At 62.0% G+C, this 27,382-nt stretch overlaps 1 protein-coding gene across 9 annotated transcripts in view; it reads right to left on the bottom strand.

Annotated features, from left to right (window-relative positions):
- The window catches only part of ABCA13 (ATP binding cassette subfamily A member 13), a 135,534-nt gene that overhangs the window by 43,366 nt on the left and 64,786 nt on the right, over positions 1 to 27,382 (bottom strand). For 7 of the 9 annotated variants that reach the window (XR_008427056.1, XM_053926080.2, XM_053926081.2 and 4 more), the window contains exons 27-35: positions 26,155 to 26,373; positions 25,247 to 25,339; positions 24,938 to 25,158; positions 24,673 to 24,691; positions 22,368 to 22,564; positions 18,828 to 18,985; positions 18,504 to 18,734; positions 13,218 to 13,326; positions 3,893 to 4,115 (exon numbers count right to left, since the gene is read on the bottom strand). Coding sequence is in view for 8 of the 9 variants with exons in the window: in XM_053926080.2 (XP_053782055.1) it covers positions 3,893 to 4,115; positions 13,218 to 13,326; positions 18,504 to 18,734; positions 18,828 to 18,985; positions 22,368 to 22,564; positions 24,673 to 24,691; positions 24,938 to 25,158; positions 25,247 to 25,339; positions 26,155 to 26,373 (1,470 nt within the window). In the remaining variant the exon portion in view is untranslated. Of the gene's footprint in view, positions 1 to 3,892; positions 4,116 to 9,730; positions 10,225 to 13,217; positions 13,327 to 18,503; positions 18,735 to 18,827; positions 18,986 to 22,367; positions 22,565 to 24,672; positions 24,692 to 24,937; positions 25,159 to 25,246; positions 25,340 to 26,154; positions 26,374 to 27,382 lie in introns of those variants that run through there. The other 2 variants (XM_053926086.1, XM_053926087.2) reach the window with 2 other exon arrangements.

Genomic DNA, 27,382 nt, shown 5'->3' with positions numbered 1-27,382 from the left:
ACTGTGCACGTATTACTTTCTGGAGCTCCCATCGCGTCTGCTACAGAGTGCTTCTGAGGCGCCGTCCTTGGGGTCACTGACCCCCAAAATAAACAAGACCGAGGCCTTGCCAGCACGGCAGGTCACGGGCACGTCAACAGAGACCTCGAATCTTCGTGGGAGAAGTGGCACGTTGACACAGGCAATGGCTTCCCCTGGAGGGCGCCTTGTGCACGCAGTGGAAACCGGACCGGCTCCCACGCAGCTTCTGGGCTGCCGTCAGCACTCGGCTACGGGTCTGGGTGGCGGGGCTGCTGTGCCCGCACATCCGGGAAGCGATAGCAAAGCCCAGAAATGAGAAGCGCTCCCCATACCTGTGCAGAGCGGCCCTGTGCACCACGGTGGGGTTTCACAGCCCTTCCTCGCCCCCTGAGCCCCCGTGAGCCCCTGACGCGCCAACCACACATTTTTTATGCTCAGCACGCATCACCTGCGCCTGCTAACAGCCTAGGAGCCTCGAAACAGCATGCAGACCCCTCCACACTCTTCAGCCTCCACAGCTTTGCACGAACTCCCCCAACATTCCCCGCAGGGAGCCGCGCCCAGCCCAGCCCGTGGAAGGGCCTTCTGATTGGGCGGACCCACCTTGAGGTGCTGCCCCCTCGAAAGGGCACCCTCTCCTGCTCCGTGGCTGGAAACTACCCCAGCTGTTGGGCACCAAATCCCTTCTCCGTGAGCCCCCCACCTTACCCCCCACCCCCCATGCTTCCTCTTCCCTCCTCTTTCCGCCCAGAGACTCTGGTGACACCCCCACTGGGTTTCAACCATGGGCTTCTTTTCAGTCTCATTACCGGAACGACCCTGCAAAAAGGGCAGCAGCGGGAGCGAAGCAGGTTCTTGGGAATCATCCGCTGGAAAGATTGTGAGATCACCAGTAAGCTGAAGTGCGAGGCCTAATTCTTCAGCTCTACCCCTTCCTTTGACTTCCCCAAAACTGGCCTTCCCTGACCCCCACCTTTCAGAGGGGAACAGTCTTCATGGAAAAGAAAGGCGAACTCATCACACCAAATCTGCTTTGCATTTCTGCTGAGCACGACTTTGTCTTCGGTGGCGCTGGAACCCACCTCCCCTGGCGCTCGCAAACCCAGCAAGGGTCTTTACAGAAGAACACGGCCTTTCCCCCGGGTAGAACACGACAGGGATTTTTAAACGCCCAAGCAGCTGCGAAAATGAACGCAGGAGCCCCCGTTTAAACTGGAGTTGGGAGGCCTGACTCCAGCTTAGGGGGGCCCTCGGCACCAGCCCTGGGCCTCAGTTACTCAGTTATGACCCACGGGGGAGGTGCCTGGCGTTCCAACAACCCCCGCAGGAGCAGGGGGATTGTCCCCTTGCCCGGCAACAAGCCCCGCCAATGGGAACCACCGCCACTCAGCCAGGGGGAAGCCGTCACCACCCCGAACTCTCCTTCAGGCCCTGCACCCTCCCGCTCCCTCCTTCTCTGTGATGTTCTTCTCCTTGTTCCCCTGACTCCCCAGCACTTTTCGCTGTATTTCCTGAATTGCAATTCTCTGCTTTTCCCAGGTAAATCCATTTTTGCTGATAAAATAACTGGTTTTTTATTGCTCAGTTCAACGTGGTTTATAACTGGCCTAACAGGACTCCCCAAGGCCATGGGCGGAGACACACGACGATGAGAAAGGTTGGCATCTCACAGCAAAGCCGCGGCCCGTACGCGGGCGGCGCGGCCCCTGTACGGACAGCCTTCAAGCCCCTGACAAGGGAGAGAACGCTTCCACGGCACAGGAGACACACCTCCCACCGGAAGGCTGCCCGTGAGGAAACACCGTGTGTGACATCTGCGGAAGCTCTCGGTGGCCCTCTTCTCTCCCATCAACCGGGAACGGACACAAAAGGGTAAAGCACTTCTTCTGAAGGAAAAACATTGACCCACAAAGCAGTTTGCCGGGAATAATTACTAGGAGCAAGATTTAGAGGAATAGTTTACTTCTTATCATTTTTACCTTTTTGCTTAGGTCCAAAGGTCACTGTTTAAAAAATAAAACTGGCTTCAAACTGCCCCTGTTGCCGCACAAGTGGAGTGCCCGTGCCTCCGCTGTCGCTCTGGGGCCGCCTTCAAACCCCTGGCTGTGTCTGCAGCGCCGTGCGGAGCACGCGGGCCTGGGGCAGAGCGCCAGTGCCTCCTGTGGCTCCCGAGGCAGCCCCCAAACCGGGTCACCACCGCGGTCTCCAGGCCAGCCCCTCTCCGACGGGACGTGCGTTGGGCGACCGGCAGTGCGGCTGGACAAACACATGTCCCCAAACGCCATCCCAAAGGGTCTCTGTGCTGTTAACCAGCTCCTCTCCAGCCCCTCAGCAACGTGGAGGACCTGGGGCTCCTGGGGTGGGGGGAGTAGCCTGCCTGCCCACCCCCCAAGTTCCCAGCTCTGGGTGCTGATGAGCGGCTCGTTCCCGGGGAAGTCTTCGGCCCTGTGGGAGTTACTCCGGGCAGAGTCGGTTGGGGACGTCTTCCCCCAGGTGCAGGCAACATGTGAATGCAGTTTGAAGGCAAGATGCAGAGCGTGGGCTCCGAGCCCCAGGAAGGGCCCATCCTCGAAAGGACAGCACTCAGAGACCTCTCCCCACAGGCAAGAGCGAGCTCAGCCTCCCCTGCTTCTCCCCACGGGGGCGAGAGGAAGCTGCGCTGTGGGGCGGGCCCTTCCTGCGCCTGAGCTGGGAGAGCGTGGGGGCAGGGGAGGGACGGCAGGAAGCCCCTAGAGGAGGGCCACTTGGGACACGCACGCCGGTGCCTGGGGCTGTCACGGGTCCTCTCTCGTGGTCGAACCCAGGCCCCAGGGGCACGAGGCGTGAGGAGGAAGAAAGCCACCGGCCAAAGGTGACAGAAATGGCGACAGAAGCACGCTCGGCGCCTCCAGTCCGTGTTCCTCAGCGCCTGCGTTTGTGCTCGTCTGGTTCCAGATCACACCCCGCGGCACGCAAACGCCGGCGAGCGCCGGGAGTGCAGCCCTCAGGCTCACAGCGTGGAGCAGCACAGCTTTCTGACCCAAGCAGGACCCTTTCAGCCCTGGTGCCCTCCCAGTGAACGGCCTGGTTCACGCGCCCCTGCAGGGGGGGACCAGGTGGTGCCAAGTCCTGGCCGCAGCCGCGAACAGAACCTCCGAGGGAAGAGAAGGGCCCACACGCAGGCCCAGCGTGTACCAGGCGCGCGGTGACTTGTGCTGAACTCTGCCTGGAGGCTGCCACCCAACCAAGGGGCAGGACCTGAGGGGTCAGGCCCGCCCCTCCCCCAGGGCCCCAGTCCCACGTCAGAGCAACAAGACCCAGCAGCGTGCGGACGTCCTGTACAAATTCGTCTGGTGGCAGGACCAACGCCTGTCTGAGTTCTGGCCGCAAAGCCAGGCCTTGTCAGGCCCGGAGTGCGCATGGGCCCAGCCCCGCCCCGGGGAGAGAAGAGTCGGAGGTTTCTCTGCAGGGGGACATGCGGGTACAGGCTGTGGTCCCAGAGCAACTGCGGACGGTTTTGTGAAATATGCCATCTACACACTTTCCTGAAACCCCAGAGTTCTGGAACAGGTCCAGCCCCCTCCGCCCCTGCTCGAGGCCATGGGCTGGTGCGGGCCTGGCCCTTGCCCCTCGGCCAGTGTCACCAGTCCTCCCTCACCGAGGACCGGGTAGCCCAGGGGAGGGGCGTGCAGGCCAGGCCGGCCTCATCGGCCCTGAGGGCCTGCCTGTTGGAGCCCGAGCTCCCCAGGGGCCCCGTGGACGCAGGCGTCCGGGTGACGAGAACACGCGTGTGTTGGAAATTCTTAAAAGCATCCGTGCTGGTGTTGCACATTCCCCGTCTGACACAATTTTGAAGAGAAAGGAAAGGTCCCTCCCCGAAAAAGTCTCTTACCTGAAAAAGTACGTTTCGGCTTTCTCATAATGGCCAGGGGTCAGTTTGAGCGGAGGGTAGTCGACGGCCAGAGGCCGCACCATGAACAAGCCCATGGCCAAGGCCACGAAGAGGACAGGCAGCAGCAGGTCGGAGAGCGTGCCACTCCAGGCCCGGCGCGTGTGGCACAGCCGCTTGGTCAGCAGGGCGGCCACCTGGGTGAGGGTGCTGGCCGGGGCGCCATCTGCAGGACGAGAAGGCCAAGCCCGAGTCACTCAGGGTCCCGGCACCCCTGGTCCCACCCCGGCAGCCTGCCCTCTGCTTCCTCCATCTCAGCCAGCTTCTTCCCGAGGCGTCTGTCAGGTCACGTCCCAGGGAGGCCCCAGGCACCCAGGTGACGGGGAGCCTGCATCTGCAGCTCCAACAGTAGCCCCAGTGCCTGAGGCCTCGGCATCCTCCCATCCTCCCAGCAAACCTGGATGCCGCCCACGGGGAGCAGAGGGCCGTGGGGTCAAACCAGGGAGCACAGAGTGAGTCCCACTTCAGCCACACAGGCCATCTTGCTGGCCCCTCTCCACGACCAGCGGGGACACCACAAAACCGCATGGGAAGCCACGGTAGCTTAGGCCCCGGAGTGGCTCCTAAATCAGCATGTGGAGAGATTGCAGTGCAGGAGAAGGCGCGGGATCGAGCTAAATTTGATCACACACGTGTGTTTATCTCTCACGCGGATGCGCACCCTCCCAGTCACTCCATGCTGGGTGACGCCGGCTCCTGGCCTTGTCGGCACATCTGTCAGGACGGACGCGTGCATTCTCGGACCCAAACAACTGGGACGGCCTGGGCGGCCACCCTCGGGATTTCCGGAACGACCCCTGAGATAATTTCTCAGTTTCCTCCCGAGCCGTTGGCTATGGAGCTCACTGGCTCTCTAGCAGAGAAGGGTCTCCCTGCTCAGGGTCGAGAGGCGTGGAAGGGCCAGCGGTGGGTCGGCAGCGCGGGGTCCCGCATGCTGCTGGTCGCCTCTGCCAGAAGCCACACCCACGAGTAAGCCTCTGAGGAGCACCTTCCGACACTCACATCTCGCTACCCACGCGGCCCGCCTGCTGGACGCCGCACCTTCTCAGGTGTGGGCGTCAGGCAAGGGCCGTGGCAGAGGCCTCGTCTGTGCGGCAGGTGGCACAGAGTGGAAAGACGACAGACGCCCAGAGTTGGGGTCGCCCAGCAAATGTGCCTGGTGACAGCAGCATGGGAGCCCCGGCGGAGGGTGGCCACCGTGCGCGCCGCCTGGCCCAGAGGCCCGTCGCGGGCTGGGGAGCGCTTCCGCTCTCCGCCCGCACAGACCGGACTGGGGCCGCCAGCATGCCAGCGTGCTGTGTGGCGTCTGGAACAGGGCCCGCCTCTCTGAAGGACGTCTGCCTCAGGTGCAGGGAAGGACTTAGAACAGCCCTCTCTGGGCGATGGGGGTCATTACTGCTGCGCCGAGTGAGGTGCCAGAACAGGCGCGGTGTCAGCCTGCAGTCACGCAGAGCGCTCGTCAGAGGGGCGGGGCTCTGCTCGCGGGGAAAGAAATGGATCTCTCCCACCTCCCCACATGGGTTAATGGGCACAAATTGGAAAAACCAAGGGCTGAGAGAGTTCACGGCCGTGAATCAACACCAATCAAATATTCATGGCTAAACTCATACAAGTATGCACATGAATAATTTAGCAGACACAATTAAAATGCTGAACCGAATTGTTACGAATTGTCTTATTTGACTTATGAGTGCAATTACATTCAGGGATTCTGGTTACAGCCATAATTATGCATCTCCCTGTGCCCTGACCACCAAATTGCACCGGGAAAACGGGCAGGGATTTTTGTTTCTGGTCGGGCGGCTCCCACTGTCCAAACATTAGTGAGAAATGTCTTAGCGCCTCGTGAGAGATGACTTAAAGTGTCGAAGGCCCAGTGTGCGCCCCAGAACACGAGCTCCACGTCACCAAGCACCTTCAAAGCGAAGAACAGCCCGAGCAAAAGGCAGGCCAACGGCATGCATGAATGTGCACCTGACAAACCAGCCGCGACGCAGCCAGCGCACGGTTACTGCGAAGCAAAGCAGCGGGGAGACCCAGCCCGCCGACGCGGTGCGGCTGGAAGACGGTGTAACGCCCAACGTGGCGAAGTGCGGGGGGGGCACGGCCTTCTCGCGCGGCCCGGGGGAGAGCGGACCTCGCCGCGTCTCTGCAGGGAGCACACACGGACCGTCCAGCAGCAGACTCCAACCCGGCGCTCGTATCATCAGAGAAGAAAGAAACTCGTCAGGAGTATCAGACCAGATGGCTTGTTCCGTCTTACAGGACGCAGCAGCAGGAAGCTGAAATGTCTGACCCCGGACTGACTGACCAGATTGGCACACCCGACAGTGACCTGCCCTGATCCACCTCGGGAACCGGTGCAGTTCAGTGCTCACTGACCTGAGAACACTTGCTCCCCGCTACAGGTGAGTAAAGCAGGTTAAGACGGGGTCACAGATGGGGTCAGGGCATCTTTTTAAGGACACGCCTGTGTGTGTGGACTGACCGCTGTTGGAGAGGAAGGGGGGCTGGACAGAGCAGGGGCAGCGACTGGCCGAAGAACACACGTGAATGACCAAGGCCACGGACAGCGGCATGGGGACGGCCTGGGCAGGCTGGGGGGAGGCGGGCAGAGGGGGGAAATGTGGGGGCAACTGTAACTGCACAGACAAGACGTATAATAATTAAAACAATGTCTGTGTGACTCAGTAAAATGAGCAGGAGAGGAAATATGGCCCGAAATATTATGTTTTAGGGAAAAAAATGAGGATTAACATGTTAAGTAAGTATGGGAAAATACATCAGACCGAAGTGTGCTACAGAATAGCACAGGTACAATAAATACAACTTACTAAATACACTAACGTTAAACTAGAAAAATTCACATTTTGGTGTATGTCCTTTCAGGGGAAAGCTGTCTTTTATAAAGTAATTTCTGCACTGTCTCCTCCTTGACCTGTATTCAAAGACCTAGAGTAGCATACGTGTTTCCAACCGACTTCAGTGTTTACGTGACCTGATGTGGTGAGAACATGGCCTCTTCAACCTTCCTGATAATACTCTGGGTCTTTCCAGCGATGACTGTGGACGCATCTAGTATTCACCAATTATTTTATAAACGCTGTATCCGTACTCCAAGAACGAAGCACCACTGTATGAAAGGGGAACTGTGTCCTCCGTGCCCACGGGGTCGCAGAGCTTTAAGAGCTGCGACGAACCTTGAAGGACCTGTGATTCGAACCTGTCCCCTGCGTACGGACGCACCCAGTTCAGGGGGGCTGCGAGGGGGGCTGCGAGGCGAGCTGAGTGTGGGGGGACCAGGCGTCGCTGGGAGTGCTGAGCTGGGCCCTCGGGTCACTCCCTTTTTGAACAGTGTTCTCAAGGGCCCCCGGTCCGGGGAAGGAGTCAAACACGTAACTGAGCAACTCGGCACAATGCCAGCCACCCGGGCCGGCGCCGGGGCCCGACGCAGGAGTGTGGGGCGCAAAGGGCCCCCCGACAGGTGGGGACAGTGGCGGTGGGCAGAGGGGGCGTCAGGGACAGGGAGCCGTAGTGGATGCGCATTAACACGCATTAACACGCATTCTGAGACGGGGACACGGTGGCTGCTCGAGGAGAGGGACTCAGGATGTTTTCTACACCCACCCCCGTCCCGAGCTGGGGTTTCAGAATCGCTGACAGAGGAAAGGGCCCCGGCCCCTCCTCTCCAGCCAGTGTGGCTCGGTCAGCTGAGCTGCCTGGTCCTGGGAAGGGCTGCGTGCAGGTCTCCCAGGGGTGCCTCGTCGAGGGCCACACTCGGGAACCCCAGCCCCAACTGCCCCAGAGAGAACTCGGAACACTGTGGACAGGTGTGTGCCCCCAGCTCCCCCTTTTACAGAACAAAGCCCTGAAGGGGAGCAGCCCTTGGGCGGCGGGAACTGCAGTCCTGGGGCATCTGTACAGCTCACAGCCACCGGCCTTCCTCCTGCCGTCTGGAAGCAAAGCGGCAAAACCAGGGCTCCCCGATTAGGGACGGAGGGGAGGGGTGGGGAGGAGCGGAAAGCAGAAAGAGGAAATGGAAACGAGGAGGAAAGAAAAGTAAAAGGAACGGAAAGTGTTTTGGTGGCACGTGTGTGCCTAATAACATGACACGAAACCCCAAATACTCGCATTTCGTGAACACTGCTCACGGTGGTACAATTGGAACCTCTGCTGGGTTGCTGTGACCTTGATTAAATACTCGCTTTTTAAGTCAGAATCAGCGTTAGCGAGGCTTAATTCTCTACAAAGCAGCGTGTGGAGGCTATCCACGTTGCTGGGTTGACAATGTCACACTGTACGTACCACCAACTCTTGTAATGCTTCACCTGCTCGTTTTTACAACAGCCACACCGCTTTTTAATACACTTTTCTTAATAAAAGGGGGAAAAGGGAAAGGAGAGCCAGGTGTGACTGTCCTGGTCAGGTCCTGGCACCATAGTCCGACCACAGCCGGTGTGAGGGAGCAGGGACTCAGTTCTGCAGAAGCGCTCGCACGCGGGGACCTCCCTTTGGAAGCCGTCCCACCCCCCTCCCACCCCGCCCGGGCTTCTGAACCTTCTACGGCTGCGGGAGCCCTTTGATGGCGCCCGCTGGGAAAGACAGACACAGGGTTCAGCACGCACGGGCGCGGCCCCAGCGCACCCCGACTCCTGAGGCCACGTGGACAGGCCACCTGGACTCCGACTTCGGGTTTTCTCTTTCCGATGCGCCAAAGCCAGGTCCTCCTGGCACCTCCCCAGGGACCCCCAGGTGGCCTTCACGCCGGAGCTCCCTCTGACGTTGGAACCCACGGTTGGGGAATGGGGTTCAATTCAGCCCTGTTCTCGGCCCTGGCCACACCGGGAGGCAGGCGTGTGGCAGGTGGCGTCTGCCCTGCTGTCCGGTGGAGTGGTGACAGGCCGTGCAGGCGTTAAGGGGGCACCTGGCACGCCAGGAGGTGAGGAAATATTGCCTCCCCGGGCAAACCTCCCTGTGGACGGGCCCTGTGCTCCCCGCCCTCCCTCTTCTAGCACCTTCCACAGCAGTCTTGTTCATGTGCAGGGCCTCCCTTGAGGTCCGGGGGTGGACCTCCAGCTGCTGGCCGGCCTCGGATTTCAGAGCGTGGCACAGAGACGCACAGCAGTCGGACCGCTGAGCGAGGGGTGGACAGTGGGCAGGTATTACCCTCAGGGGCCTTTACCTCCCTGGGGTCCTCCCTCCCCCGGGGCCATTCCTCCCCGCAGGACACAACACTCCCTGCGCCCTCACCAGCGCCCCCCTACAGCCCTGACAGCCGCACAGCGGCCCTCCGGCTCCATCCGACTTCCCATCTGTGCCCGGTCAGAGCGGGCGACGAGGCAGCGCCGAGCTCCTGTCCTGTGGCCTCAGGAGCTGAGTCGAGCTGCTCCGAGACCCCGAGGCTCCTCCACGCACGTGGCTGCAGCTGCAGAAGCGGGGTCTCGGGCGGGGAGGATGAGGAGACAGTCCGGGGTGCCTTGAGGCGCACGCTCTCATGATGCCACCAAGCCGTCCCCTTCCCGTCAACATGATCCACGTGGTTCCCTTGCTTGCCGAGCAGCGACGCTGAGGGAGAGTGCAGCGTGCTCCTAGTCCAACGTTTCACAGGACGAGGAGACTCCGGCCCGGGGAAGAGGGATCAGCAGCGGTCGTCACAGCCCCGATGGACCAGCGGCCAAGCCTCGCCCCTTGCACCCCCTCCCGGCTCCCCACAGCCCCACAGGAGCTGCTGCTTCTCCGCGGCCGCCCCAGCGTCCGTCCGGCCCAGGCCCTTCCGTTGCATCTCCACGTGGGCGGGCCGCACCCTGCAGAGCGTGCGCCCTGAGCTCCCGCTGTCCGGGTAATGCAAGGGAAGAAGAGCAAGGCCTGGGGAGGGCGAGCGGGGGTGACGGCCCCACGACGCGAACCTGCGCCCAGCCGGGCGGGGCTGCATGCTGAAAACGGCGAAGTGGGCGTTACGCATGCTTTACCATCATAACCACACTCAGACGCGCAAACATTCACTGACTAACTCCGCCCCGGTATTCTCTCCCACTCGTGAATTCCGAGATTCAAGGAAATGCGAAGGGCGGGTCTCAGAGACCGAGTCCGTCAAAGCAGAGGACATCGGGAAGCTTCACAGGGTGGGTCCCTCCACCGCCCCCACAGAAACCACAAACAGCGGGCGACTCCTGCAGAAAGAGGTGACTTTTGTCTAATGGAGAAACCACTGAAATCCAAGGACGGCCCACGAGGTTCTTGCAAGAATTATTTCATCAGGTACAATGTCAACATGGCTAAAAGGGGCAGAAAAAATACAGAAAGGAAAGAAGATTCTTAAAAGTGTGAAAAAGCCTTTTCCATCAAGAAAAAACCGTGGTCACTTATGCGCCTGATGGAGCCCCAGAACACCAGGAAGGAAATCCGCCAGCATGAAAGGCAGGGAAAGACAAGTGAACAATGAGAGTCGGAAACAGCAACACTCAGGCACTGCTAATGGATACAGTAACCCTCCCAACTGCCAACAAGGACACAGCCCACACGCCAGACACAGCCAACGCCGACAGGCGCCCCCCGCCCCGGGGTGCAGAGCCGCCTCCAGGAGAGACCTGGTCGTAGCCCACAGAACACCCCGTGGTACGCTGAAGAGGATGAAAATCACACCGAGCTGTTGGTCTGGCCGCAGCGGAGTGAGTTTGCCCCAACAAAAGAAATGGGGTGAGCTCAGGAGCACGTGGGAGTGTTACAGCGCACGGCATGACCAGCGGACCAGAGGAGAAACAGAATGGGAAGCTCGGAGCCGCTCTGCTGAGGGCTGAGTAACGGTGAACACACAGCATACGGAATGTGCGGGGCGCCCTGCAGCGGGCTCAGGGAGTGCTCACGCCTCGGCGGGTGACGGTGCTGCGGAAGGGCGGTGATCGAAGTCGACAACGCAGACTTCTCCCTGAAGGCGCTGAGATCCGCAACCAGCAGCAAGAATGAAACAATAAAAATCAGAGCTCAGGTGAGCAAAGAAGAAAAGAGAAAAAATCCAGAAAACTGAGGAAGCTAAGAGCCAATTCTGAAAAGATTAACAAATCGGTAGATCTTAACTAGATTAGCCAAGAAGAGAAGACAAGACACAAATTATTAGAATCAGAAATTTAAAAGGGACGGTTAATAGAAACAGGTAAACAAGAGAAATTGTAAATAAATGCTATTTATTTATAACAACTGTGTGCCAATAAACTAGACAACTGACGTGAAGTGAGAAAAATTTCTAGAAAGACACAAAACGCCAAAACTGATTCAAGACCAAATAGACGATCTGAATTGTTGAATTATTCAGCAAAACAATGATACACAAAGAAAATTCCCACCCACATGGCTTCACTGGTGAATTCTACCAACACTTAAAGAACTAATACAGACTCTCTGCAAACATTCCGAAAGACAGAAGAGGGAGGAGCCCCGCTCCATTCTAGAAGGTGAACGAAGGTCCTCGAGACGGCGATTGCAGACACAGACGGCCCGACGAAAGCAAGCTACAGACCACAGCTGTTACAGGTACAGACCCACAGTCCTCAAAAATATATGTTATGTATGCACATGCCAGGAAGTGGAACCCAGCAACACGCACCACGGCCAAGGGCACGCCTCCCTGCCGGTCAATGCAGTGCGGCTTTAACGAGCAGCAACCAACCGACGGGACACGTCGCACCAGTAACTAAGGGCAGACAGCTGCCTCCCTGGACACAGAAGTCACGTGGCAAAGCTCAGGCCCTTTCGTGACAAAACACTCGTCACACAGGGGCAGACAGAAACTTCCTCGACTTCATAAAAGAATCTACAAAAAACCCCACGGTGAACATCACACTTTGTACAATTTCAAACTAAAAACCTTACGACCCCAGGGTAGGATTTGCCCAACTTCAGTAACGGGCAGAAGATCGGCACAGACCCTCCAGAGCAGGCGTCACAGCCACCAAGCTCCTGAGAAGACGCCCGGCATCGTGAGCCATCAGGGACACGCAGACCGAAACCACAGGTGGGTCCCGCCCCACACCCACTCGTCCGTGATGCAAACCCCAGACCACAGCGCGCTGGGGAGCGGGCCAAGCCCGGCCCCCACCCAAAACACCCGCCCGAGAGGCCCTCTGCACGCAGAGGGCTCGAACACGGCGCTCACAGCGGCGTCTGCGTGAGGCCCAGACCCGAAACGAGCCGAGCACCAGTGGCTGACAAAGAGACACCTGCAGTGGACGCGCGCGATGGACCACACTCAGCACTCAGGACGAACAAAACGTCAGCCCCCGCTGCCACTCGAGTGACCCTGGGTGCACGGTGCCATGTGCCTCGGCTTCCCCAAAGGGCCCAGGGTGGGCGACAAAGCAGACGGGCGGTAGACCGCCTGATGGCCGGGGCTGGGCGAACCCGGACAGACGGGAGGGGACAGCTGGGGGGGACAGGGCTGCCCTGGGGGTAGACGAGTGCTCTGAAGTGAGGGCGGTCTGGCTGTGCACCCTGCCCGAACAAAGAGCTGACAAACCGTGCGCTGGAAATGAGCAAACCGTACCGGACGTGAGTCACACCCATAGGGCTGCTCCCAGAGACACGGCCAACGTGGAGAGTCACTGGGGAGCGCAGGTGCGACCCACAGTGCAAACCCCTGCAGGCCAGTGACACACCTGAAGTCGGTGTTTTTAAACCCGGCAAGAGCGACACCAGAGAGAGCGGACCGCCCGGAACACCGTCGCTGGGAGGATGCTGCTCTCAACCCCGGTGTGTGTTTACCTGCAGCGGCGGGTCCTGGGCTTTCGTGGAGCATTCCTGATGGGCCACCCTGCACACCGCCAGCACCCGGCTCAGCGCTCGGGGGAGTCGCCGCTCACAAATACGGCACCAAGGGGTGCAGTGACACACCCAGAAGGCAAACCTGGCTTCTGTTTGACCTTGAGGCCTCTGTGCGGACGTCTGCACGTGAAAGCTGGGGCCACGGTTTGGGGGGTGAAGGGACAGGCGCCCCGCGGAGGCAGGACTCCTGGGTGGAACCTTCCCCACACCAGCCTGTTCCGGCCCAGCGCCCTGTGAGTGTGGAGCGCCTGGGCCGTCTTCATCGTTCTGACATCACAGACTGAGAAACGGCCTGTGTGGCCAGCTCAGTCTGTGCACAGGACAGAGCGGCCCGTCGCCCGCACACAGTCACCCAGTTCCGGGCAGGGTGACACTAAAGTCCGGGTCTCTGAGCTGCTCCGCTGGCGGGTGGTGCGTCCCCCCCACAGGAATGCAGCCTCTGCCCTGGACTCACCGTGGCAGCCGGGGCCCCGCTCCGCAGGCCCGCTGCTCTGCGACTCCGACTCCACCCCCCCAGCAGCGTCAGCTTGCTTTCCGGAATCTTGCAAAAGCGTCAGAAACACCTTTTGGGGACAAAACACAGAGAGTTTCATATTACATTATGTTCCTTTCACACCACATTTTCTCTTTGGCCTTAATACCCCAGTAAGTCAGCACAACAACCTTCATGATGAAGGAAATGCATCATCCTTCCCTTAGGCATCCGCGGAATCAGCGAGGCTCTGAGGCCACCTGGTTCCCGGCCAGCTGGTGTGAGACTGCTCGCAGGACGTGAGCACGCGTGGACCTGGCTGTGACCCTGAGGGCACGGGGCAGCATCGCACGTGAACAGCCCACCGAGCTCGAGCTTCTCCTGGGCTGGTGCGCGTTCCCCAGGGCGCTTCGTGTAGGAGGACGGCCTGACCTCGCTGTTCAGGTCTTTTACTCATTCCACGCGGCCAACGCAACGTGCCCAGAACCAAGCCTGCTGCTGCCCCCTGGCGTCCTTGCAGCAGCGGGCGGTGGCCACGGGCGTCCCCTGTTCCACTGTCCACCAGCCAGCAGGGCCGCCCAGCGCCCCCACGGGAGGGGACAGCGCGGATGCCCCCACGCGCGACAAGCGTTCTCCTAACGTGGTTATAAGGAATGCAGCGGGAAACAACGGAGAAAAGTGCAAGTCGGGAACCATTCTCGAGCAGTTTCCTTTGCGTCTAACCCCGGTGAACTTCCCCTTCACCGTCCAGCATAACTGAGAATTACAAAAGGCCCATCTTCCCGGCAAAGGCAGTGTTCTTCCTAACCACCTCCACCGTTCAAAACGTTCGCTTCCCTTCTGTGCTCCGGACGACGCTGAGCGCGTCTGTGTGTCTGCGTGCACGCGCATTAGTGCAGCGGGGGGAGACGCGGAGTACCGCGGAGGCTGTGCTCCCCACGGTCTCGGCCCCCACACCAAGCACCCCGGTTAGCTCCAAGCTCCCGCGCAGTCCGAAGGTGAGGCTCAGCGGGTCGCGTGCTGTGGGCTCCACCTAGTGTCAGCGGACGCTCACTGCAGGCACACGACCCGGAGGACGGGAGGCGGAGACTATGCCCCCACGGGGATGGACAGAGGGCCAGCCAAGGTCGCGCCTTTCCAAAGCAACGGGATGGTGACGGCCACATTCAGAGGTCTGGGCTCCTGATGGAGGAGGCCGCGGTCTCAAATCTCCTGCCGAGTGTCCCGGGACCACACGACATCCAGAATAGGGCGGTCCCCGCGGCCTGGGTGAAGGGACATCCGAGGGAAGGCCCGTCACACCCCACCAAGTTTCTGATACTACCTGACGCACCCCTTGTAGCGCGACTTGGAGTCGACACCTGCACCACAGAGGCCACGTCCTCACACCTTCGCAGGTGACCAACAGAGGGAATCGCATGCCGTCTCCTCTGCACGACGGCGAGGGAACGCGAAATGCTGCGGAAATTCTCACTGCGGAGAAGACTAGGGCAGGCCCACGAGCACAGAGACGCCCCCTCGAGAGAGAGCTCGAGGGGCCGCGGGAAGTCCCAGCGTGTGGGCCCCGCCACAGCGAACGAAGAGGTGGCCTCGTGCGTGCTTTGAACGCACAGAGTGGGGGCTGGGGGGCCAGGCCGACTGTGGACGCGGGCATGAGCGGGAGGGAGACACACCTATGACGGGGAGGCCGAGGTCCCCACTGTCAGAGAGGAGGGACCACAAGGGGAGGGGACAGGCCGACAGACCGGCAAGGGGCGGAGGCTAGACAGGAGGCTCCGTGTGCAGGACACTCCAGGGTCTCCACACAGAGAAAGAGCAGCAGACCCAATCTCAGCGGCGTCCACGAGAGGACCGCTCAGCAGCGGCCCCACCGCCCCGAGGGCGCCGAGCAGCCCAGGACAGAATCCTCCCGAGCCAGCCAGGTCCGGGCCTGGGCACCGTGACCCTGGAGCATCCACCACGTGGGAACATGAGTGACACTCGAAGGAGACACCGAGCCAGCCTGGGGGGATGCCCCAGGCACCCCGGTCTTGTGGGAGCACCGGGGAGGCAGGGCCCCTGCGAACCGCAGCTCCGGGGAGGCAGCAGGACGTCACGTGCCGCCACAGCCGATGGAAACAAGTGACGAGGGGACGAGGGGGGCCTCCTTACCATTCCAGGACGACTAACAATGTGGGCAGGACGACTGAACAGGAAAATCGCCCGGCGGTGACGGTCACGGTCACGATTGACTCAGACCAGGAACACGGGAGGGAGGGGCGCTCGGGGAGAGATGAGTAATGGGGGTTGAAAGAGTCTCACACTGTGTCCTCAAAAATAATTAACAATGGGAAAATTAACTTAGAGAGGAAGCACCTTGTTACTGTAAACAGTCGGAGTGCCAGGGAGTCTCTTCCTTTGGCCAAGACCATGCAGGTGGAGGCTGTTACACTGAGCACCGAAAGCTAGAGACCTGACTGGCTCGGGCCTGAGCGTGCCAAAAGCTAGCGAGATAACCGGGTGTTTAAAAAGCCTGCCCTGCCCTGCCCTGCCCCGGGAAGAACAGCGGCTGGGGCAGGGAGAGGAGATGGGCGGGAGTCCACCACTCCCCCGGGTCACACAGCACCTGAATAAACCACTTTCCTTTTGCACCAGCACCTGCCTCTCGAGTTTGGCTTTTGTGGCGGCAGGTGGCCAGACCTCCGTTTCTGTTTGGTTACCGCCTGGCAGACACCACTTGCCCAGCAGGGATGGGACAGACAGGCTCACGCCCAGGCGGTGGAGGTGGTGAGACCCAGCCCCATGCCTGTAACATGCCACGAATGCCAGCAGGCGCTCTGTGGCGAGGACACCGGAGGGACCACGTGGAGGTTGGCTGTGCACACCACCACCCCGAGACCCTCAGCGGCTGTGCGGTGGCACTCATCCAGAAAACAGGCGTTCCTGCGGGCTGACAGCCCTCTGGCCTGAAGGATGCAACTGGGACGACTGAAGTGAGTTCCTTGTTCTCACACCTGGCTCTCAAAATGTGAAAACCGCCAGCTGCCAGCCTGGACTTGATTTTCTTTCATTCAAGACCCTCGCTTGACCCCTGTGTGCAGGATGGGGCACTCAAGCTCACACACCCCCGCGGGCACCCAGGACCCACCGGGCAGAGACGCAAGGGAGGCCACTGAACACACAGCGAGCTGCAGGAACAGGCGGCCCGCCTCGCACGGCATCCAGCCTGCGCTGAAGATCAAGAAGTGCGGAATTACTTCAAATGCACAACTCCGGTTGATGGTTGATGACGGGAAGGGCAGGGCCTGTGGGGAATCGCTGTACCTCTGCTCGACCTGGCTGTGACCTAACGCAGCTTGAAAAGGGGTCTGTGAGAACACCAAACCCCACCCCACCCGCCTGCCGTCCGCAGGTGTCGCCCTGGCTGCAGAGATGGTGCTCAAGCGCCCCCACCCCCAGGCATCCGGGCTCCCGGCGGCCCCCTGCACCCACAGCACCACCCCAGGTCAACACCGGTCCTTGCACTGGAGGAGAAAGCGGAAATCATGTCCTAAAGCTGGCGGTCACATTTCCCATTTCGACCTCGCTAGCTGGGGGTCCACCCAGGGACAATGGTTTACAAGAAGCACAGTGCAGCTCACGACGAAACCGGCTTCCTCGGCAGGCCGCCGGGCCCTGCGTCGGCACTGGCGAGCCCCGGCGGTGCAAGGGAAGAGCCAGCGCCAGTGATTGCAGCCGCTAACTGCGGTCGATACCCGGCAGGAGACAGGAAAGTCAATACTTGCCAAGTACAAAGGACCAAATTGGTTGAGATAGTTATTTTATAGACTACACCACACAAAAGAAAGCTTTTTAAAGCACTTAATCTCTTTCCAATTTAAGATTTCTCAAACAGATCCAAATACACTGCACTTTGTGTAGTTCAGATCCTTTGCTTGCCGTTGTCCTTCACACGGTGACCTCGCTGTCAGCCCGAGGGCGTGGGGAGAAAGGGGACGTGGAGGAGAGCGGTCGACGGGCGTTTGTTGGGCACCTATCATGTGCAGAGCCGCGCTGAATGCAGCGGGTGGGAGCCACCGCAAGGCACTGGAGAAGCACAGAAAGGCCCCACAGTAACCAGGCAGCTGGTGCGCGGCCAGCCGGGGGCTTCCTGGGGGTGACCAACGCGGGACGCGCGCCAGGGGAGGCCGTCCGCAGAGAGGCCGGCTGCGTGGAAGAGCCGCGCTCTGTGGGCGGCAGGGGAACGGGGTGTGACTCGTGCGGTCAGCACCCCGAGTCCCGTGTGGTGTGACTCCCTGACCCCATGCGCCTGTCTGCACCGAGAAGAGTGGATTCCGCCAGTGCCCTTCACGGGTGCGTACTTCACAAAGAGCGCAGCGGGGGAGGGGATTAAGAAATCTCCAAAAGGCACGTGGATGGGGAGAGCATAAATGACGATGTTTTGGAGAACAATAATGAACACCCAGCAGAAAAAGAGGTATTTAAGGAGCATGGTGGGAAGTTTCAGAAGCCACACCACGATGGAGCATCCCCATGACGTAAACACAGAGGGTCTAAGGTACAGAGGGGCCTCGTTGCTGACGCCCCACCGCACGTGGGGAAGGGACAGGCATGGCCACACTGGTGGCCCCGCCCTGGTGTGACGGAGGCTCTGTCACCTGCACTCAGTGAGGTCACCACACAGCCCCACGTGGACACACCATGTGGCAGCGAGGGCGGTGACGCCCTGGCCGCCACAGCGGCTCAGCTCTTGTCCTCAGCTGGCCCCGCTGTGGAGCCCAGGTGCCGACGGCTGGTTCTCCGTGCCCCTGGCTGGGCGCTGGCACCGTTTCTGGGGAACACGGGGAAGTGGGGCGTGCCGCTCCCCAGGCTTTGTACCGATTCACGGCGCTGGGCTTTGCTCTGAATCCGCAGCGCTCTCCATGGTCGAGGCAGCCTAAGGAAGGCTCAGACCCGGCCCCACCGGCCACCTCAGCCCCAGTGAGGGCAGGCGGCCAGCCAGCACCGGCTGCTGGCAGCGGGTGGCCCGTCGGACGACTCCGGGTCGGGCGACTCCGGGTCGGACGCCACTGTTCTCGCACGTGGAACTGCTGGCTTCCCTTCAGGAGCCACAGCCGCCTGCAGGCGTGGGGAATCCCGTTTGGCTCACACCATGCCCGACACCAGTCAGAAGCCGGAGGTAAATGCAAACGCGGGGGTCCACAGGCCCTCCCCACGTCTCACCCACACCTCATCCGCGAGCAGACAGTGACGAAGCACCAGTGACAAAAGCCGCTTGAGCCCTGGTACCTCTTCCAGCGAGGGGTCCGACAGCCCACAGCCCGTGAGGCACAAGCGGTGCTGGTTCTGCTCCAGGGCCTGGAAGAGCCCCTTGAGGCCGGCACGGTCGGCGTCCTCGGGGACGGCATAGCTCAGCTCGCGCCCGCTGCTGTCTCGGAGGCGCGCCTGTGGGACGTAGGTCTGCACCAGGGACGTGGCGTACGCAGTGTGCTTCAGGTCGTCCACCTCCGGAACAGAGGGCTATCCAAACAAAGTGGAAAATCAGCAGCGGGTGTGAGGTCAGGCACCCCGGGGTTTCCCCGGCCCGACAGGAAGGCACCTCCCCAGGGTCACCTGTCTCGTGAGCGTCAGGCGCAGGCCCCGGCCGCAGGCCTGCGCCAGGCAGAGCGGGGGCCCGCAGGCCCGGAGCCGGCCCTGCTGCAGCAGGGCCACGCGGTCGCTAAGCGCTTCCGCCTCGTCCAGGTGGTGGGTCGTGAAGATCATCGTCCGGCCTGTGTCCCAAGAAGTGGGGTGTCAGCACCCGCCTGACGAAGGCCCGGGGGGCCGTCCGCCTGTCCTCCATCGGGGGCCCGGGAGGCGAAGCAAACATCATCACCGACTTCAGAGCACAGGGACCGGAGACCCGGTCCTGAGCTGCTCTGCTCTACGGCTGCCCTCCCGGCTGACACAGCTTCTGCCAGCCCTCCCTCGCTCGGAATCCAGGGGGCACCCCCCCACACACAGAGGGTGCAACCGGGGCGCCCGGCTCTCCGGGACCCAGTCCACGGAGTGGGTGCCATGGGGGTGGGGGTCAGCCCTGTGTCTCCTGACACTCTGGTGCCCTCACCCACCTTCGGGCAACAATCTCAGGGTACACGAGGAGGGGTCTTCTCTGGGAGTGGCTACCGTGTAAGAAAACAGGGCAGCGCTGCGCTGCGTGAGGGCAGGAGGTGGCCGTGGCACACGGAACGGCCTTGAGGACCAGGGGGACGCCGCTGCAGGACCCACTCATCACGCGTGGCGGGGGCGCAGCAGGCGTGGACGCAGAGCGCGCTCTGGGAGGTGGGCGGGCAGGGCTGGCAGGGTGGGGCCGTCCCAGGGAGATGCTTCCCTGAGCCCCGCCGAAGCCGAAGTCCACCTCGCATATCCCCTGAACTCCACCATCTCGGCTGTCTCGCCGCCTCTGTTTGGGGAGGGGAGGGCTCGGACCCACCGCGGAAGGACAAGGCCGGACTCTAGAGGGTATTTTCGTGAAGCTGGGGTCATTTGCACAGAGAGTCGTACAGCGGGGCCTGCCGTGGTCCCCACTGGCCTGCCGACAGCGATCCCAGGCCCTCAAACACCCAATCTCATCTTGAAAATGAATCCCGCAGGCGGAACACACGTGTAACTCTGTTTGATCATGAGTCTTGATAGAGAGAAAGATGGGAAGACCAGGCGTGTCTAAACAGAAAGCCTGCGTGTAGCCTGGAGCAGCCAGTGGGGCCCAGGGACCACCGACCCCCAGATGGGTCCCGAAAACCACGGCTGGCCTCTCCTGCACACACCCTTTGGGGCTCGAACAGCGCCCAGCGCCCGCTCTGGCACACGGGGCCGTGTGGACTCTGACTGGTGCTGCCTGCGGTCCGGGCGACACCTTCCCAGATGACGAGTCGCCAGAAAGGAAACATCGACTGGGGTCTCCATTCCTGAAGAATGTGGATGACGCTCTCGGGGTTCGTCCAGGATGGCTTCCGCCGGACGTGAGGGACCGTGAGAGGACGCAGGTTCCCATGGCTGCCCTGCACCCCCGCACGCGCCCCTCCTGCGCGGCCCTCCGCTCTGTTCCACAGCTGCGCCTCCACACAGCCCATGCCCCTCTCAGAACCACCCAGGATGGGCAGGGCGCCCGTCCCCACCTGCAGAGGGGAAACTGAGCCCAGAGGAACTGGTGTTCCTGCGCAGACCCGCGCCCTCAGTCACCCACCCCAGAGCGGCAGCTCTGCGCCGTACGTCACGAAGCAGAAACACACCAATGTCTCCAGGACGGCTGAGCCTGCGCACAGGTGGCCTGACGGAGACCACGCAGCAGGGACCGTGGGATCCATTTCTCAGAGCAGGTGAGGGCACGGTTCCCAGGACGACAACATTCTTCCTCCTCGAGTCGCTTCTCTAACGGGCTCACACCCAGTGACCCTGCACCTCAGCCGTGCCAGGGTGTTTCCAAGGGAGCCTGCAAGCCAGCGTCCTTGCTGACCCACCCGGACGGCAGGAAAGAGTTCATTCATAGCAACAGGACTGGAACACAGCTGCCTGTTTCCGGGCCTTCCGCCGTGCCTGGTTCCCTGTCCGAGCCACCTCTGTGCCCGTGACTCCAGTGTGCCGTTGGCCCCGAGGCTCGGTCTCCGAGTTCCAGAATAAATGAACACAGCGGGCCTGCGGTGTTCAGTCCGCACGGAGACGCAGGGGTCCCGGAACCCACGTCTGCATCAGTCGCTCCCCGTCTCCTTCCTCAGCCCGCTCAGTGTGGCTGGGGACCACGCGGCCCAGCCTGAGCCAGCACCATCACCTCCGATGCCAGTGGGCCCTGTGGCTGGCACGCAGGTCCCGGGCACAGGGCACCGTGCTTCCGCCTTCCTCGGTTCCAGGCAAGGATAGCTCTGCAGCCTCGTCAGGGAGGGAGGGTCGGGGTCTCGGTGCGGGCTCGGCCTCGTCCTGCGGTCTCTGTGCTCACCTGCCAGTCCTCACTTTTAGAGCCTGGTGGCCCTGGAAGGGACGCGTCAGAGCGGAGGGTCCTTCCGCACCCTCAGCCCCACCGCCGTCCACCTGGCCTCGGCCCAAGTCTCAGCCCGGGCTTCCATCTGGCTGCAGGAGGCCACCCCGTTCCTCCATGGCAGCATCAGAGCGGCCGGGTCCCCCTTTCTGAGGCCACTCCCCTCTGCCTGGAGAACCCTGGGGAGCCGCAGGCGCTGCTGACTCATCCCGGTGGAAGTGCCGCCCCAGGCCCCACCCAGAGAGGAGGAGACACCACCCACTGGCTCGGACAGGCCTCCTTCTGTCCCCTCCTCCCACAGCCCCCTAAAGTCTGGGGACAGAGAGTGGCCCTTTCCTGTCCCTTTTGTGCCATCCTTCTCCTTCCTGCCCCGGCTCCTGCGCCGCTTCAAGTGACGGACAAGCAGCCTTCCCCCCACACCCCGCCCCAGGAGGGAATCTGATAACTCATTCCTCTGGGAGCTACGGGGGTGGGGGGGGGGGGGGGGCGGGGCCGGGGGGGGCTTCCTTCTGATCCTTTCTCTTGACAACCCTGACCTCCCCAGCCAGGTGCAGCTTCCCATCAAGTCAGAAGAAGGTTTTGTACTCAAAAGGCAGGAGAGGAAAGCAAACGGCTTTACACGGCTCTGCAGTGCCCCCCAGTGGTGCAGTATGGAGCTGCGTGCTCCATCCAACTTCTGCTTCCAAACCGAGGAGTCTGCATGAGACCTACGGTGGACGCCTCGAGGTCAGCACCCCACCAGTCAGCCCGTGGGGAAGACACAGCTGTGCAGTGAGCAGCGACATCCCCAGCACCAGGAAACCCCATGGCTGGTGCCCCCTCTGCGCCTCGGTATCCGCACCCGAGGAAAGGAGAGCCTGCTCCAGGGGGGAGCTGGAGGGCCCCTGTGACACCCTGTGGTTCGAAGACCGTGTGGACGGTCACTGTCAACCGGACCAAGTGCAACAAGCATGGACACCGCCCCCTGCTGGCACCCTGAGGAGACGGGGCCCAGAGCGGAGAGTCCTCACACTCAGCACCCCCCACACACCCCGCCGCGGCCCCGGGAGAACCCCTTCCTGGAAAAGATTTTGAGCTGTTCACACGTAAGCGTCCCGGCCCCCCGCCCCTGGTGGCAGGACACGGGGGAGAGCCGTCCCCACCTTGTCGGTACTTGAGGAGGATGTCCCAGATGCCGCGTCGGGAGCAAGGGTCCACCCCGCTGGTGGGCTCGTCCAGAACCACGGTCCTCGACCCACCCAGGACAGCGGCGCCGATGGACAGCTTCCTCTTCAGGCCCCCAGAGAGGGCGCGGGCCTGCTGGTGCTGATGCTGCGCCAACCCCACGTCCCGCAGAGTTCTGAAAAGAGAGTGGGCCCTCGCTCGTCCCCGGGGCCCCTCCAAGCAACGCTGGAAACTCCCCTCTGTAAGAATGACCCGCCGGGACCACGGGCTTTGTGAGCCAGGGACGCAGGCAGGAGGCCTGCAGCCACCGCGGGCAGGGTCCTGACGCAGCCACCCTCACCTCGCGGCACGGGTGGAGCCCGCCACTGCATGCTCCCTGCCGGTCGGAAAGGCCGTGTGCGCGCCCCTCGCTGGAGCGGCGTTTCTCTGACTCACTGCTGCCCCGGCCCTGGGGTCACAGTGGAGGCAGCGGTGGCTGAGGAGGCCCGTGTCCAGGAGGGGAAGGCAGGGCCCAGCCGCACTGCTCATGGTCTGGGGGTTGGGGGCTCCTGGCCACTGGGCCACCGCACTGACCGGGAAGCTGGGATGTCGCCCCGACAACCCACGTGCACTGAGTGAACAGCCAGCTGCCGAAACTGCCCCGGCTTTCCGGCACCGAGGGCCGCACACCCCGGTGCCCGGCACAAAGCAAGCTCCCCACACCCAGCGCCACTCCTCCTCGAGGCCCACGCTTTGCTCACCAAAGACAGCCTGCCTGCCCCACGGGCCCCTGTCAACTCTGCCCCTGCCCCAGCCCCTCCCCTCCACTGCTCAGGCCTCCCGAGTTGCTGAGCACCCCCTTCCAGCTCGGCCTTCCCTGAACCAGCCCCCGAGCACGGAACCGGTGGGTTCCGGCTCACCAGTGAGCATTCAACAGGACAGGACCTGGAAGCGTCCCACACAGTTGGGCCTGGAGGACCATTGGGCCCTAGAAAGTTCTAGAACCCTAACCAAGGCCTTGGGCAAAACCCCAAGAGCTCGCTGCCTGTGCGCTGCGTAAAGGCTCCGTGTCTGTCCCATGGCGTGCGAGCTCCCACCCGGACCCAGGGGGAGCTCGCCCGGCTTCTCAGCAGCTAGCTCTCCGTCCCCTCCCCTCCGCTCGCGCCCGAGTGCACGGCTGCCAGGCAGGTCTCAGCCTGGACTTAGAGCAGCGACTCCTGCCCCTGCGTCCCAGCGCCCCCACTGTTGATGACACCCCAGCTGGGCAGGCGGGACGCTCGCTCCGCTCCCAGCAGGCGGCTGCCCTTCCCCTTCGCTCCCCACCTCTGCCACCACGCCCCACCTGAGTGGCTCCAGAGACCCATCGGCTGAGACACCAGAGAGGGAACCCAGTCAGCCAGAAGTCAGACGTTCCCAAACACCCGCAGCCTGGTGGCATTTTTCCGACAAACGAAAAGCCCCTGCGTTCCTGTGTAATGTGACCTCGCCCAGCCTCAGGCACTGACAGCCAGGTGACACCCTGGGCCTGACCCCGCCCCTGACGGCTGTAGAGGCACAGAATGCGCCCCCTCTGACCACTTTGCGCTCTGCCAGCTGGCCTCCAGCCCCCCTACCCATGGCACTGAGGCCCGGCTTCTGCCTCTCTGGGTCACATCCACGCTCTGCTCCCAGGCGCCCTCCCTGCTCGCCTCGCCTCCCTGCTGGTCCCGTGGGAGTACGCCCCCCACCACACTGCCCGTCCTTATTGCGCCCCGTTTCTCGGCTCCTCTGCAGCCAAGCTCCCGGGAGGAAGTGTTTCCACGCCTCCTCCTCCCAGGCTCTCTGTGACCAGCTCCACGGGGCCTTCGTCCCCAGCGCCACGGCGAGTGTGCCGACCTCGGTCACCGCAACCTCAGCGTTCTCTCACTGCTCAGCACCCACTGCCCCTGCCGCCTTCTCCATGGCCGCGGCTCCCTCCTTCCCCACCGCCCTCTCCTCCTTGCCCGCTGGCCAGGCCTGCTCAGCACAGCATCCTCAGCAGGTGAAGTGACCAGGGCTCGGTCCTGTGCCCTCCGCTCCTGTCCCCCTGCACACCCCCAGCAGCTCCTCACCACCAAACCAAGCAGCCACAACGGGAGCCCCGGGTGACCGCCAGAACCCGAGGCACCGGCTTTGCCGCGTCACCTCCCACTGGCTGCAGGCCTGGTGGGGCCTCTGCAGACTGCTCGCATTCTCTCCAGGCCCGTGAAAGGCCAGCAGCCAGCCTGGCTCTCGGCAAAGGCTCCCCATGAAGACTCCCCTGGGAGCCCGTCTCCCCAAACTCACGTTGCAACGCAGCTGCACCCTGAGGAAGACAAAGGTGGTCCCAGAGCCTGAGGTGAGGTGGGCTCCACACCAGGCCTGTGCAGCTGCCTCCCCGAACTGGGCCTCGGTCTTAGACGGGAGCTCCTTCCCACCACTGTAGTGTGAACTGGCTCCGTTGCTAGGCAACGGGCAGCCAACTGCTAACTACAAAGGTTGCCTGCACCCAAACGGGACGCTGAAGCCACGTAGCGTTGTTGGGGATGCGATTTCACACCGTCGCACCGACCTCGCTGCCACCCAGAGTTCTGAAGAAACAGGGGCTGTGACTGTGTCTGTTGGGAACAGCGCAGGCGGTTCTCAGCCGTCTGCCCTTCAGTGACGGTGCCGCTTCTCCCAGCGACAGTTCGGCCACCACGCACAGTCAGCGCCTGCCCAGTGACCCGCATGTCTGCCGTCACGGCCGGGGGGAGATGAGGTGATGGGGGCCCCAGGGGACACGGAGCAGCTCTGTGTGGGGAGGAGACAGGTGGCGGTGGGAATGAAAAGCAGAGGGGACAGAGCGGCACGTGGAGGGTGGGGTCACATGGTGCAGCACCTTTGAGATGCTTCACTGGGTCTCCGGGAATATGTCCGAGGTGCGTGAAGTGTGTGACATCTTGAAGGCTCAGTCCCCGTCCTCACCGTGGAGCTGGCGGCACAGGGCACAGTCCCACCACTGAGGACAAAGCACCCACCGCCCACACGTTCCCACCTCACCCGGGCACGGGGAAGCCAGTCCTGACGACGAAGCTCACGGACAGAGTCCAGGAGAGCAACAGGAGGGGAGCGGGAGAGTCCACGCCCCCCATCCCTCCTCCCCCAGGTGTGTGCCGCTGGCTCACACCTGTGCTCCTCTTCCCACAGGGCAGCCTGGCTGCGCCCTGCTCTACCACGTCTGGGGGACCCAGTCTCACCCCCGCTCCCCCAGGTCCCCTGCATGCTACTCCTCCATGGGGATGTTTGGTCCTCCGGGCCCCCCGGCCTGGATACTGCCTGGTCAGCACCGCCCCGCTCCTGCCAGCAGTGCTCTGACCTTGCCCTTACCCCACCCCTCACCCCTTGCTCTCAGGGCCAGGTCTGCAGCCACTCTGGGCAGGGTCTCTGCTGTGATCCCGGGGTCACCTCCTGCAGGACAGTGTCCCCACCCCTCGGCTCCTCACACCCACCCAGCCCCCGCCGCGTGTCCCATCTCAGGGCTCCCACCTGCACCCGCGCTCCCGGCGCACACTTCCACCGACAGTCCCCGCCTCCTGCCCACCACAGCACATCTGCCCCCACCTCAAGGGCAGATCGAGCTCCGAGCCCCCGGAAGGGCCTGGCCGGTGGCCCCGTGTGGGTGGTGGTGTCGGAAGTCCACAGCAGAGAAGCATGTGCTCATTTTCCTTCCCACAGTAAAGCCCCTGAGAAGCGTCCACTCACCCAGACGGGCAGGGCTGGGGCACCGAGGGAGGGGCCGCCACTCACGTGTCAACCTGCCGCCGCCGCTCCGCCGCGGTCCACTGCGGCGACCTGACGGAAGCGAAGAGCAGCAGGTGCTCCCGGACAGTGAGGCGGTCGAGCAGGACGTCCCGCTGAGGACACACCCCCAGCTCCTTCCTGATTGCGGACAAGTCCGTGTGCAGGCTCCTGCCATCGACGAGGATGGTTCCAGAAGTGGGAGCCTGCAGTCCCGTCAGCATGGACCTGCAGAGCCAGTCGGTCAGCGGGGACAGCGCGGCCACGCGGCGCCCTGCTCTCCGCCCAGGTGGGGGGGCGGGGGGAGGTAGCACGGGCAGGAGCCTTGCAGTGTTGGCTCAACCTCAGCAACGCGGGTTAGGGGGCGCGTTCCCGCGCCTGGGACACGCGGGGACCGCAGAGCAGCACGGCTGCACCGGGGCCTGAGATCGCGCCCGACGCCATTCTCACGGATGAGGGAAGCAGCCGGAGAAGCAGCGCCACCCAGACCCGAGGAGAGAGGGGAATGGCCGCGTTTCTCTCTCCGTCTGTCTTCGCTACGAGACACCTGAAGCTGCATGTATGTTACTTTTCACCCCTCTTAATACAGAAGGAAAACTCATTTTTGCTTTTTTAACGAAGCCTACTTGGCACCGCGAAAGAACAAAGGCAGCAAGTGCTTCAAAAGAGAAGTCCCATCGCCACTGGAGGGTCAGCCTTTACAGGCCCGTCTCCGCGGGCAGCGGGGGCTGCCCGGTGGATCGCGAGCGCCCGAGCTCCTTATTTCCCTGGTATTGCAGGACTTGACTCTCACTAAACTTGGAGCCTTTGGGTTTTGAACCAAAAACTCAAACCTTAAAAAACAGGCAACCACACAAACTCAGAACATGAAAAAGAACTGGTCAGGGGTTTAAAAAGGTACAAACATCATTCTGAATTCCATCTTCCCACAGAAACACGAGCAAAATTCAACTTGGGGAAAAATGGAAAAGGTCATAGGTCTTTCAAAGGTTAAGGTAACAACAGATGAATTATTTATAGGGAATAAAAGAAGAATTTAAAATCCATCTGACTCCCCAGCACCCCCACCCTTCCCTGCACCACGTCTGCTCCAGACCGGCAGGTGACAGCGGGCGACCGTCACTGAGGCCAAGGCAGCATGGCCCGAGCCTGGGGTTCCCTGCTGCCTCTGAGCTGCCGGCACCAAGAGCTAAAGGAATCCAGCCTCCGGTCTCCCAGGCAAACTGCCATTTAAGGA

This window comes from Desmodus rotundus, chromosome 6, assembly GCF_022682495.2.
Source record: "Desmodus rotundus isolate HL8 chromosome 6, HLdesRot8A.1, whole genome shotgun sequence".
Classification (NCBI taxonomy): Eukaryota; Metazoa; Chordata; class Mammalia; order Chiroptera; family Phyllostomidae; genus Desmodus; species Desmodus rotundus.
The sequence above is the reverse complement of the archived record's forward strand: the minus strand, read 5'-3'. Positions and strand labels throughout refer to the sequence as shown.